Source organism: Poeciliopsis prolifica, unplaced genomic scaffold, assembly GCF_027474105.1.
Source record: "Poeciliopsis prolifica strain line A6 unplaced genomic scaffold, Auburn_PproV2 SCAFFOLD036, whole genome shotgun sequence".
Classification (NCBI taxonomy): domain Eukaryota; kingdom Metazoa; phylum Chordata; class Actinopteri; order Cyprinodontiformes; family Poeciliidae; genus Poeciliopsis; species Poeciliopsis prolifica.
This window is the reverse complement of record NW_026562411.1, coordinates 3,634,422-3,647,222: the sequence shown is the minus strand read 5'-3', so window position 1 is coordinate 3,647,222 and position 12,801 is coordinate 3,634,422. Positions and strand designations below refer to the sequence as shown.

At 44.0% G+C, this 12,801-nt stretch overlaps 1 protein-coding gene across 6 annotated transcripts in view; it reads left to right on the top strand.

Annotated features, from left to right (window-relative positions):
- Positions 1-12,801, top strand: part of ttn.2 (titin, tandem duplicate 2) — a 202,484-nt gene that overhangs the window by 127,103 nt on the left and 62,580 nt on the right. For all 6 annotated transcript variants that reach the window (XM_055052995.1, XM_055052994.1, XM_055052996.1 and 3 more), the window contains 23 exons: positions 57-208; positions 299-446; positions 542-762; positions 1,507-1,603; positions 1,714-2,010; positions 2,618-2,917; positions 3,004-3,318; positions 3,608-3,831; positions 4,070-4,220; positions 4,908-5,189; positions 5,279-5,581; positions 5,668-5,973; positions 6,328-6,609; positions 6,826-7,013; positions 7,692-7,803; positions 7,892-8,030; positions 8,204-8,367; positions 8,451-8,602; positions 9,241-9,397; positions 9,513-9,794; positions 9,880-10,179; positions 10,273-10,566; positions 10,708-12,712. In XM_055052995.1, the coding sequence (XP_054908970.1) occupies positions 57-208; positions 299-446; positions 542-762; positions 1,507-1,603; positions 1,714-2,010; positions 2,618-2,917; positions 3,004-3,318; positions 3,608-3,831; positions 4,070-4,220; positions 4,908-5,189; positions 5,279-5,581; positions 5,668-5,973; positions 6,328-6,609; positions 6,826-7,013; positions 7,692-7,803; positions 7,892-8,030; positions 8,204-8,367; positions 8,451-8,602; positions 9,241-9,397; positions 9,513-9,794; positions 9,880-10,179; positions 10,273-10,566; positions 10,708-12,712 (6,871 nt within the window). The remainder of the gene's footprint in view (positions 1-56; positions 209-298; positions 447-541; positions 763-1,506; positions 1,604-1,713; positions 2,011-2,617; positions 2,918-3,003; positions 3,319-3,607; positions 3,832-4,069; positions 4,221-4,907; positions 5,190-5,278; positions 5,582-5,667; positions 5,974-6,327; positions 6,610-6,825; positions 7,014-7,691; positions 7,804-7,891; positions 8,031-8,203; positions 8,368-8,450; positions 8,603-9,240; positions 9,398-9,512; positions 9,795-9,879; positions 10,180-10,272; positions 10,567-10,707; positions 12,713-12,801) is intronic.

The following is a 12,801-nucleotide window of genomic DNA, read 5'->3' as shown; positions in this document are numbered from 1 at the left end:
AAATTGTTCATTTTATGTTTAAGGGTGTCTGACTTTGCTTTTGATTTTGTTTGAAGATGTTCCTGGACCTCCAAAGGACCTGAAGGTCACTGATGTAACTCGTTCCACCATGAGGCTGATCTGGAAGCTCCCAGACACCGACGGAGGAGAGAGGATCAAGAGCTACTTCATTGAGAAAAAGTCTGTGATTGACAAGGCCTGGACCAAGGTAAAAAGGCAGCTTGTTGATTTTCTGCCTCGTCATCTTAATGTTTCCTGTGCTTGAATGATAAATTTACCCAATTTATTTTACTCCCAGGTGAATGCCGCTTGTGCTAGCCAGGCCTTTGTGGTTCCAGGCCTGCTTGAGGGTCAGGATTACCTGTTCAGGGTTCGAGCAGAAAACAGACTGGGATTTGGTCCTTTTACCGAGACAACCGAACCCATCAGAGCCAGAGATCCCATCTGTAAGGACAATCCTTCTTTTCCAGCTGCACACATACAACACTATATTTCCATAATCGTGTCTATAAAGTTTATTGTTCTTTTGCCACCTCCTCAGACCCACCCGACCCCCCAACCAAGCTGAAGGTAAACCTAGTCACAAAGAACACAGTCACTCTGAGCTGGGAGCCTCCAAAGAACAACGGCGGCTCACCTGTAAAACATTACATCATCGAGCGTCTGAGTTGGGACACCAGCGGCAAGGAGAAGGAAACCTGGAAGCAGTGCAACAAGAGAGATGTGGAGGAGCTCACCTTTATTGTGGAGGACGTGAAGGAGGTCAGTTTACCACCTCTTGCCTTTAGTTACAGCACTCAGCAGTGGTACTTTGTCTAAACAATACGGTGGTGACCTTAAACTGGTTTTCTTCAAATGTCGTAAAATTCAATTTAGCAAACTTCTGCTATCTACAATATTTTCCCACCACACAGTCAGCTAGAATTTATATGCATGCTGTAATTTATTACCCTCATATAACATACTGTTTTACAATTCCAAGTGGAATAAAACCCATCATGTCTCTTTTTGACAAGAAACCATCCCATTACCATGATATTACAATCCTTGATTCTTATCAACTGCATCATTACATCGTGTTATTCTTAAGGTTTTTAAACCTTGATTTTATTCAAGAAAGGAATAGTGAGATACCAATATACTGAGGTGCAAAACACAGTTTAGCCAGAAGGTGGCGTCTACTAGAGGTGCACGTTCATGGGATGGGCTACAAGCTTATATCAGTGTGAAAACTGCAATTTCTAAAACTTGGTTAAATGCTAAAAAGTCATGTACTATTTGATAATGTTTTCCACTGCTTAATATTGAGTGTCTTGTATTTTTTTTAGATTTCTGTTTCTGTTTGTTCAGTTTTTTCGTCTTTGCTTCTTTTAATACGTACTGTGTACTTTGATGTGTGCTGTGTTCTCTTATGTGATTTGTATGGTAACATATTGTTGTACTTATTGTCTTTAAACTGCCATGAATTGTCGAAATCAAATAAATTAAATCAAACTTGACCTGCAGGGAGGAGAATATGAATTCAGAGTAAAAGCTGTGAATGCAGCTGGACCCAGCCGACCTTCTGCCACTGTTGGACCTCTGGTCATCAAGGACCAGACATGTGAGTGACAACTACCTCAGTCATTTCTTAATGTTTCCTCTGGAAACATATCTAAAACTATCTGGATTTTAGATTTTAGCTAATTGCTGATGTTTGTTGTTTTTCTGCAGGTCCTCCCACCATTGAGCTGCGTGAAGCCATGGAGGGCGAGGAGGGCTGCGACGTCAGCATCGTGGCGAGGATCAGCGGCTGTCCCTTCCCATCGCTGACCTGGCACAAGGCCAGCCTGGCCAAACCCGAGGAAAAGGCTGCTGTCCAGTATGACCAGCATATCAACAAACTGGTGACTCCAGACAAGTGCACACTGTTGATCCAACAGGCCAGCCGGAACGACAGCGCCCTCTACAGCCTGACGGCTAGTAATAGCCTGGGTACTGTCTCCAAAGACATCAAGCTGGCAGTGCTGGGTGAGTTTACTGTTATCACTTGGTGTTGGATACATAGTGTATGTTATTAAACAGCAAGCAAAAATCTAGTTTTCACAACCAGGAACCTAAAAATTCTTTATTAAGGTCTTCTTGACAGCTTTTAATTCTTTACTATTATGACTTGAAAAGCTCAATGAAAAGAGTTGAGTGAAACTAAAATATAAACAGAAGATAAAATATGCATCAGCTCTTTTTCATGTAAAATAATTCACCTTCAAAATAAAATACAGATAAACCAAGACTGGGTGTATAGACATTTTTAACTAAATTGTCATCTATTTAAGATGAAATGACATTTTTATCACTAAAATATTATGAACTGTTTTTAATCTTTTGAGTTGTCATTGATGTTTAATTTAGAAATCTTTTTATATGCGAATTAGATCTTTAGCATAAAGCAAAACAAGGCTAATTCCTAATACCAAAATATTCACAAAATAATCTGTTAATGATATTTTTAATCACAAAACTATTAACTATATTGAATGTTTTTCATTGGCATAATGGTGAGAAACATGAATCATTTTAGCCAAACATTAACTAAAATATATGGAAAAATTATATATTTTTTATTCTTGTCTTCCAGGACCTCCTGGCCCACCAGTGGGTCCGATCAAGTTCACAGAGGTGTTTGCGGAGAGGATCGGTCTGGCCTGGAACCCTCCCACAGACGATGGTGGATCCAAGATCACCAACTATGTGGTTGAGAAGCGTGAGGACAATAGAAAGACGTGGGTCCATGTCTCCAACGATCCGAAAGAGTGCGCCTATGTGGTGACACGTCTTACAGAGAACCACGAGTACGAGTTCAGAGTCATGGCCCAGAACAAGTTTGGAGTTGGACCAGCAGTGATCAGTGAGCTTGAGAAGGCCAGAAACCTCTTCAGTAAGTTTAGAGAGGTTTTAAATATAACATATTTGATGCGCCTGTGAATATTCTTGATGACTGATGACCATCCTGTCATACTGTAGCCGTACCCGGTCAGTGTGAGAAACCAACAGTTACTGAAGTCTGTCTGGAGTCCATGACGGTCAACTGGGATGAGCCCAAATATGACGGCGGATCCCCCATCACCGGCTACTTTATCGAGAAGAAGGAGACCACTTCCAAACGCTGGACCCGTGTCACCCGGGAACCAATCCATGCGCTCCCACTGGGCAACAACTGGGATGTTACAGGCCTGCTGGAGGGCGCCCTGTACCAGTTCAGGGTGATCGCCATCAACGCCGCCGGCTGTGGTCTGCCTAGCTTGCCCTCTGACCCTGTACTCTGCAGAGACCCCATCAGTATGTCATCTTATTGCTCTGATCTCCATAATTGTGGTCTTCCTGCATTTTTGAAAAACTTTATTTGGTTATTTTTAAATAAATTAGTCTGTACCTCCATTATTCAAATTTCTTGAGGCAAATTATCTGCTTGAAGACTTTGTTAAATGATGTTTTACTATTTAGCACTGTGTGTTGTGGATGGATGATTATTTGTTTGTTCGATACTCTCACTTCCGCCAATGAGTTGAGTGTTTTTAATCCTTATAATGTTGCATCCAAACTGAAGTTTTACATTTTCTTTATGTAGAGCCTCCAGGGCCACCTTACCCGAAGGTGATGGACTGGACTAAATCAACGGTGGAGCTGGAGTGGCTCCCTCCCTCTACAGACGGAGGGTCCAAGGTGACAGGTTATATTGTTGAGTTGAAGGAGATAGACAAGGAGGAAGAGGAGAAGAAAGCCAAGAGGAGGCTGCTGTTGAGCGAAGCTGAGGAAGAGAAGGAGCCTGAAAGCGACGAGAGCTGGAAGAAGGTAGAGTCTCTTCTGAAGTCCAAACTAAAAAAACACCAAATCTTTCCAAGTAGCTTTGGTTTAGTTTCTAGTTTTGATCAATTTTAAGAAATTATTGACTCCAAACAAGTGCTTGTTTGTCGGTGAAAAGTTACTTGTAAGTTAGGTTTGCCTTTTTTCAAGTAATAAGAAAATTGCACCAAAAATACTTGGTAAGGTGTTTTGTTTTCTCAGTACTCATGTGTTTGTGTGTCTGCAGGCAAAGGACACAGAGATCAGAGGAACTAAGTTTGTTGTGACTGACCTGAAAGAAGGAGGGCTGTACCAGTTCAGGGTCCGGGCCGTGAATTCTGCTGGCGTAGGAGACCCAGGTCTCGTGTCTGAGCTGATCGAAGTCAAAGACAGAACAAGTAAGGATCTGATCAACAACCATTATGTTGAAGATTATATGTATGGACATATAATCTTCAAATAGGAAATATCATATAAAATTCACATTTTTTGCATTTTTGTATTTCCATTTGAGGCTCTACTGCTAATAAAAATTATGCTTATAGAAGCATAATTTTGCTCCTAAAAATTATGCAAGCACTTTTAGAAGAAAGACATTTTTTGCTAACAATGTTTTTTGGTGTCTAGAAACTGAGCTGTTTCAAAAACCTATCACAAACCAATCAAAAACCTGTCAATGTAAGTCACATTCGACAGGCACTGCACCGTTACCTAGTAACCCAAGCTAAGTTTCAGCGCTGTATGTGCTGTACAACGGCTGCTGGAAACGACAAGGGTTTTGTTGTTGACTTGTTGGTTGTGGAGGAGGCCCCACTTCTGCTATTCAAAGACGTTCATATGGTTCCATCTGTTTGTAGCCATTTTTACGTGCAAGTGTAAACATTGAGTTGGGGGGGCATGGCGAGCAGCAGCCTATTTGGATTTTAAGTGACACAAGGCCCTAAAACAGCTAAAATGTCATTATCTAAGAAATATCTTGTCCATAAAATATAATAAACATGTTTTGTATTACACTTCCTATTCAAACTGAACTTTCAAGGAAGTATGATAGGTCACCTTTAATTAAAAACTATCTCCATCCCCAGTTCCTCCTGAGATGGACCTTGATGCCTCAGTGAAGGAGAAGATTGTGGTCCACGCCGGAGCCACCATCCGCATCATCGCCTACGTGTCAGGCAAACCCGCTCCGCAGATCACCTGGTGCCGTGACGACGCCGAGGTGCCCAAAGAGGCCGTGGTGGAGACGACAGGCATCTCTAACTCTCTGGTCATCAAGAACTGCAGACGGCAACATCAGGGCATGTACACACTCAGCGCCAAGAACGAGGGAGGCGAGAGGAAGAAGGCCGTTATTGTTGAGGTTCTCGGTGAGTGAAAAGTTCAGGAAGAAATTTTATTTTTTATCTTTCTAAAGACAGTTCCTGACTATTGGACTTTGTCCTTCTTCTTCTCTAAGATGTTCCTGGACCTGTCGGTCTTCCCTTTGTTGGTGAGAATCTGACCACCGACTCCTGCAAACTGACCTGGTACTCCCCTGAAGACGACGGTGGCTCGGCCATCACCAACTACATCATCGAGAAACGAGAGTCCGACCGAATGGGCTGGACCTCGGTGTCCTACACGGTGACGAGGAACAATGCTGTGGTGCAGGGACTGATCGAAGGCAAGGGCTACTTCTTCAGGATTGCAGCTGAGAACATTATCGGAATGGGACCTTTTATCGAGATCGACAATATGGTCCTTATTAAAGACCCAATCTGTAAGTCCAAAACAGCAACATGTTACTCTTCGGGGTTATAAATACGAAAAAATTGCAGTTCTGAAACTAATTTCTGTCTCCTGCAGCCGTCCCGGAGCGTCCAGAGGACCTGATTGTCACAGGTGTTACCAAGGACTCCATCTCTGTTGCCTGGAGACCACCCAAATATGACGGTGGTGCAGAGGTGACCTCCTACGTCCTTGAGTCCCGAATGGTGGGCCGTGACACTTTCACTCGGATCGGAGGCGAGGACAAGCTGATAGACAGGAAGTTCACGCTAACCGGACTGAAGGAAGGCTCGAGTCACGAATTCAGAGTCTCAGCCGTCAACCAGGTGGGGCAAGGCAAGCACTCCTTCCCCACCAAACCTGTGCAGTGCAAGGACGAGCTCGGTAAGTTACACACAAACATTATCTTTTATTCATTTAACCAGGTAAGGAGATTGATGACAAATTCTCGTTTTCAGAAAACATTAAAACATTATGCAACAGAAAACAGAAGAATGTAAAACAAAGAGGAATCACTGGATACAGCAAAATAAAATAATGCATAATGATAAATTCATTAGAACACAAAGTAGAAAAATTGTTGGAAATGTTGATAAGTGACCAAAGGTATGGAGGGGTCACTCCATCCATTTATAGATGAATTTGTACCAATTTATTAGTCTGCATTAATGGAGGCAAATGTTAATTTATTTTTCTGTTAAAAACATGTAATTTCAAACTGCTTTTATCCCAACTCAGAGCCACCTACTTTGGACCTCGACTTCAGAGACACGATGATGGTCAAGGTGGGAGATCCATGCATGCTATCAGGACGTTACAGCGGCAAGCCAGCCCCGACAATCACCTGGACGAAGAACGACGAAGAGCTTAAGTCAGACGAAGAGATCAACCTTCACAGCACCGCACGCCACCTCAGCCTGAACATCAGCAAGGCCAAGAGAGAACACAGTGGCCGCTACTGCGTCAATGTGGAGAACGCCGCCGGGCCTCGTACTGGAATCTGCACCATCACTGTAGTTGGTGAGTCACAATGAGATATTTGTGTCCATCTTCATGTTTGAATTGATTTTTTTTTTGTTAGCTGTTACATACTGCCTGAAAAAACATTAAATTGTGGTTTTCTCACACTATTTAACTTGGGCAACCCTAAAAATTAATCATTTATTGCCAGAGTTTAAAGTTGTATGACCTGAAGATAAACTAGCTTTGATTAGTGCGACTCTTTCCTCCTGTCAGACCGTCCTCAGCCACCAGAGGGCCCCGTAGTTTTCAACGAAGTCTACAGGAACTACATGGTCGTCTCTTGGAACCCTCCTCTAGACGACGGCGGCTGCGCCATCTCCAACTACATCATTGAGAAGAGAGACACCAACAGAGACCTGTGGATGCCCGTCACCACTTCCTCCACCAGAACCTCCTGCAAGGTCAGTTTTATTCTTCAAACTCTTGAGCAGAATGTTGTTGTTGTTTTTAAATATATACACAACCCAAAGATATAGGGTTTTTTTCTGTATCTTCTAGTTTGAATGAATGTGAAAAAAGACGATGTGGATAAATGATTTACTGTTATGCAAGATTATTTTAGCAATGCAGATGGAGGACGGGAAGTAAATGCAGCCCATTTCTGTCTGTTAATCCAGCATCAGAATGCCTAAAGTCTGAGTTCTGTACGGTTGTTCCAACTGTTCTAATAGAGAGAAAGATAACCATTATTTTTTTCGAGATGCCGTTTCTTTTCCAGCCTTTTAAGGGCATTAGTATACTCTTTGTGATCAACTTTGCTTTGTTTTGAACTGGAAAAATCCCCTTCTGGCCCTCCATCTGCATTACACGTGTCATCTGGATCACGTGTCTGAAACCCAGCAATAGTAGTTAGTCCTTCTAATCGGAGCTGAACATTCTGCTGTCCACTAAATAGATTGCAAGCTCAGAATACTGTCTGTGGATCTCAGTGTTTAGGTCCCTCTAATATTTTCAGCTAGAACAGAGAAAAAAACCATTTTCAGAAAAGTTACCAGAAAACTCTGAAAGCTTAAATGTTGAAAATTGGACAGTAGATGATTGGAAGGATTGACCATATCAATCACTGTGTCCTAATACAGGTGCCAAAGCTGATCGAAGGTCGTGAGTACATCATCCGGATCATGGCTCAGAACATGTACGGTATCAGTGACCCACTCCTGTCAGCGGAGACCAAAGCTCGAGATGTCTTCAGTAAGCTGACGCTGAATAAACAAATCCATCTTCTAGGTAGGAATAAAGTTAAAGTGGTGTCTTACCATTAGATATGTTTGCTTTTCAGCGGTGCCTGATGCACCAAAGCAGCCCACAGTGAAGGAAGTTTACCATGACTGTGCCCTGATCAGCTGGGAGCCACCTGCTGACGGAGGAAAACCAATCACAGGTTACATTGTGGAGAGGAAGGAGACCAAGGCCAGCAGGTACGTTATCCCGTAGCGCTCAAAAACAACAATTGTAACTAAGAAAATACAAGGTAAAGCTTAACAGATGACCGAAATATTTCCAGGAATTTTTCATTTTTCAGGCACATTATCTTCAACATTTCCATGTTTCAGAAGATTAAACAAAATGGGTGAAATGGTTATTTTTGCAGATGGGTTCGCTGCAACACAGAAAGAATCTACCCCAAAGTGGAGTACTGTGTGACAGAGCTGCTGCAAGGCTGTGAATACGAGTTCAGAGTCAGTGCTGAGAACGTCGTGGGAGCTGGAGACCCAAGTCCACCATCCAAACCAGTTTTTGCAAAGGATCCCATTGGTAGGCTCACGTTTTAAAACTTTCAATTTTATAAGCCTTATACGGTTAGCAGTAATAATAACTGAAGAACTCTTCTGCCTCAGTGAAACCTGGTCCACCTGTCAACCTTCATGCCATTGACTTCACCAAAGAGTCAGTGACTCTCTCCTGGGAGCCGCCCACCGACACCGGACGAGGCAAGATCTTCGGATACCTGCTGGAGTTCCAGAAGGCTGGGCTAGAGGAATGGAACAAGGTGAGATTAAGGGTATTTTACACCTTTTAGGCCAGTAGACTCTGTTCGATCTGGGAACAAAAGTGCAACATTTGCAGGTCACTTTTACACTGCACTAAACCCTTTAAGAAATTGTTCCCTCTTCACCTATGGGGACGCTGTATTACGAACTTCTGAAGAAGAGTTACTTAGAAACAAAACAACGTGGCAACAGATTTTAGTGGCTGTAGTATTTCTTTTTAGTTGTTGGTAAAAGACTACAAGGCATTTCTCCTGTTAGTGCTCGACTCATGCATTTTCTTTTGGTTTTATGTACCCAGCATGCCCAGTGCTTAAATCCACTTACCGCTTTTAGAGTAATCGTAGGTTTGTTTGGCATTCGCACATGCATTCCAACTGCCTACGAGTTCATTTCAGCTAAATCAAGACTGAGGTTTTTAGACTTTAAGTGTTTTGATAAACATCAGAGTTTGATTTTACATTAACACCACCCCAAACAAAACAGACTTTCCACCCAAACAAATGGAAGGTTTATTGAATTGGCCTAAACAAGGCTGGTGTAAATGCACCATTTGTTTTTATCTGAAGGACCTTATGTGCGTCTTCTTGTTCTTTGAGAAAAATAAGATGGTCAGCCTTCACCCTTCTTTGGCCAACAGGTGAACCAGACTCCAGATTCCTGCCAGGAGACCAAGTTTAAGGTGATAGACCTAGAAGATGGTGCTCTGTACCGCTTTAGAGTCATAGCTGTGAATGCAGCTGGAGAGTCTGACCCAGCCAACCTGAAGGACCCAATCAGAGTACAGGAGAGACTTGGTGAGTTACAAATGAACAACCTCTAAATTCTGTCTAACCCCACAACAAACTAAATTGTAGGTGATTTTTATCATATTGGAAATAAATTGGGATAATTTGATGTTTCTTATTGCAGAGCCTCCAGAGTTGATTCTGGATGCTGGAATGACCCGAGAGGTGAAGGCCATGGCTGGTACTCACATCACCCTGATGGCTACCATCAAAGGCGTGCCATTCCCCACAGTCACCTGGAAGAAGAACGATGCAGAGGTTCCTACCAGAGCTGACATTGAGACAAACCAGGCTGGTACAAAGCTGGAGATGAGATTCTGCAACCGTGGAGACTGCGGAGACTACACTCTGACCGTGGAAAACCCGGCCGGCTCCAAGACTGCTACCTGCACTGTGCTGGTTCTTGGTAAGTATAGAATTAAGGTAGACAAGAAACAATAATAGAAGTGTCACCTATGAAGCATTCCTCATTTTCTCTTTATTATCTTAAGATAAACCTGGTCCTATTCAGCACCTCCGGGTGTCTGATGTCAGAAGTGACTCCGCCTACCTGTCATGGAAGGATCCGGAAGACAATGGCGGCTCTCGCATCACTAACTTTGTGGTAGAGAAGAAAGACACTGCATCCACTCAGTGGGTTCCTGTCTGTTCCACCTCCAAGAAGCGCAGCATGATGCTAAAGCACCTGATGGAGGGCACATCCTACTCGTTCAGAGTTGCTGCTGAAAACCACTATGGCCGAAGCGAATTTGTTGAGACACCAAAGGCTATAAAGGCAATGAACCCTCTCTGTAAGTATAAGAACAGTGAATATTCATTCAGTAAATTGTTTTCATAACAACTTTACCTTTCTTACTTTACAATCTTGTCATTCTGTGCTTCAGTCCCTCCTGGTCCTCCTAAAGACCTGCATCATGTTGATGTGGACAAAACAGAGGTCTGGTTGGCCTGGAACTGGCCTGATCGCGATGGAGGAAGTGAGATCACTGGCTTCTTTGTGGAGTATCAGGAAGAAGGAGCCAGAGAGTGGGAAGAATGGAAGACTGAGAGTATCCCAGAGAGTCATGTTACCGGCTTGGAGGAAGGAAAGACTTACCGCTTTAGAGTGAGGACTGAAAATGCCATTGGCCTCAGTAGACCTGACACCACCCTGCCCATCCTCTGCCAGGAGAAACTCGGTAGGCAGCAGAAAATAGACAGAAATCGATACACCAATGTACAACTTTAGTTATTCTACCATTATCTATGTGTCTTTGTTTGTGATACATCAAATTAATATGAAAATGTGGAGTAATTTGTGTCTTTCTGTGATCTCATAGTCCCTCCAATTGTCGAGGTGGATGTTAAGCTGATAGAAGGCATCATTGTGAAGGCTGGCACCACCATCAGGTTGCCAGCTATAATGAGAGGAATCCCTGTTCCCTCTGCCAAGTGGTCCATTGACGGGGAGGAAATCACGAGCCAGGGCAACATCAAAATTGATACTGACAATTTCTCAACTGTGCTCAACATCAATGAGTGTACCAGAAACCACACAGGCACCTACCTGCTCACTGTGTCCAATGCGGCCGGGACGAAAACCGTGGCCCTCAGTGTAACTGTTTTGGATGTTCCAGCTGCACCTATTGGTCCTGTCAATATCCTGGAAGTCACTCCAGACTCCATGACAATCGAATGGCGCCCTCCCAAGGATGATGGCGGAAGCCCTGTCACCAGCTACATTGTGGAAAAACGAGAGTCCAACAAGGAGACTTGGGGAGGTGTTAGCTCTGGCAGCCTTGAAACGGAGCTAAGGATTACTCGCCTGCAGAAAGGAACAGAGTATGTGGTTCGCATTCGTGCCGCAAACAAGATGGGAGTAGGTGCTCCATTGGAGAGCAAGCCGACTGTGGCTGAACACACCTTCATGCCACCCAGTCCACCTGGTAAACCACAGCATTATGATCTGTCTGAAGACGCTGTTACAATCGGATGGACCATGCCTCTAGCTGATGGTGGCAGCCAGATCACTGGCTACCTCATAGAGCGCAGACACAAGGGAGGAAAATGGATCCGTGTTAATAGGACCCCTTGCAAGGACCTCCGATACAGAGTCCAGGGTCTGTTTGAAGGAAGTGAATATGAATTCAGGGTGTTTGCAGAGAATATAGCTGGCTACAGTGGTCCTTCTCCTACCTCCGACCTTTGCAAGCCCTGCAGACCCATCTCAGTCCCAAGCTCTCCTATTAATCCCAAAGTTAAGGATTACAGTAAGAACACCGCTGACCTGGTCTGGACCAAACCCTCCAGAGATGGAGGCAGCCCCATCCTTGGCTACACAGTGGAAATGAAGAAAGCTGATACCGAGGAGTGGAAGAAAGTGAATCTGGATGACTTCATCAAGCAGTGTGCCTACAGGGTGAAGGGTCTGGAAGAAGGTGTAAGTTACAGTTTCAGAGTCTATGCTTCAAACATGATTGGAGATGGAGAGCCAAAAGAAATACCACAGTCAATCACTGCTCAGGATATCCTCATTCCTCCTGAGATTGAAATGGAGGCTACCTGTCGCGAGAGATTAACCGTGCGTGTTGGCCACAACATCAACATCATTGGCTACATCAAGGCCCGTCCTGATCCTGAGGTAATTTGGTCAAAGGAGGAGAAGGTTCTGGAGAACAGCAAACGAGTGACCATCATCCAGAACCTCCCTGTGGTTCACCTCCGGGTAAAAGAAGCTACGAGGAATGATCATGGAAAATACACACTGAAGGCTTCAAATGAGGGTGGTGAGGCTTCCTGCACCATTACAGTCAATGTGCTGGACAGACCAAGTCACTGCCAGAATCTGCACATAACCTATGCCACCAAGGACTCATGTATGGTCAACTGGGAGGCACCCATCGACAATGGTGGGTCTGAGATCACCAATTACATTGTGGAGTGCCGTGAACCCAGCATTAGCATGTGGTCCATGATCTCTTCCAACTGCACCAACCGCAAGATCAAAGCCAAACTGATGGAGGGCCATGAGTACCTGTTCCGCGTCTGTGCCGTCAACAAGCTGGGACCTGGCCCCAGTGTGGAGACCAAGACCCCTCTGTTGGCCATCGACCCTATTGAGAAGCCTGGTGAGCCAGAGAACTTTAGAGCCACCGACATTGGTAAAAACTTTGTCTATCTGAGATGGAGGAAGCCCGACTATGACGGTGGCAGCCCCAACCTCTCATACAACCTGGAGTGCAAACACAAAGATGCTGAACAGTGGGAGAAACTCAACACTAGCACACTAACGGATACCTTTTTCTTGGCTGACAAGTTGGTTGAAAACCAAACCTACACATTCAGGTAACTTAAAACTTGATTATATTTCTAAGAAATATTCTTTGTTTAGCACATTTTTATTAGGACGGGATGATGTGGCTGAAAAACACATC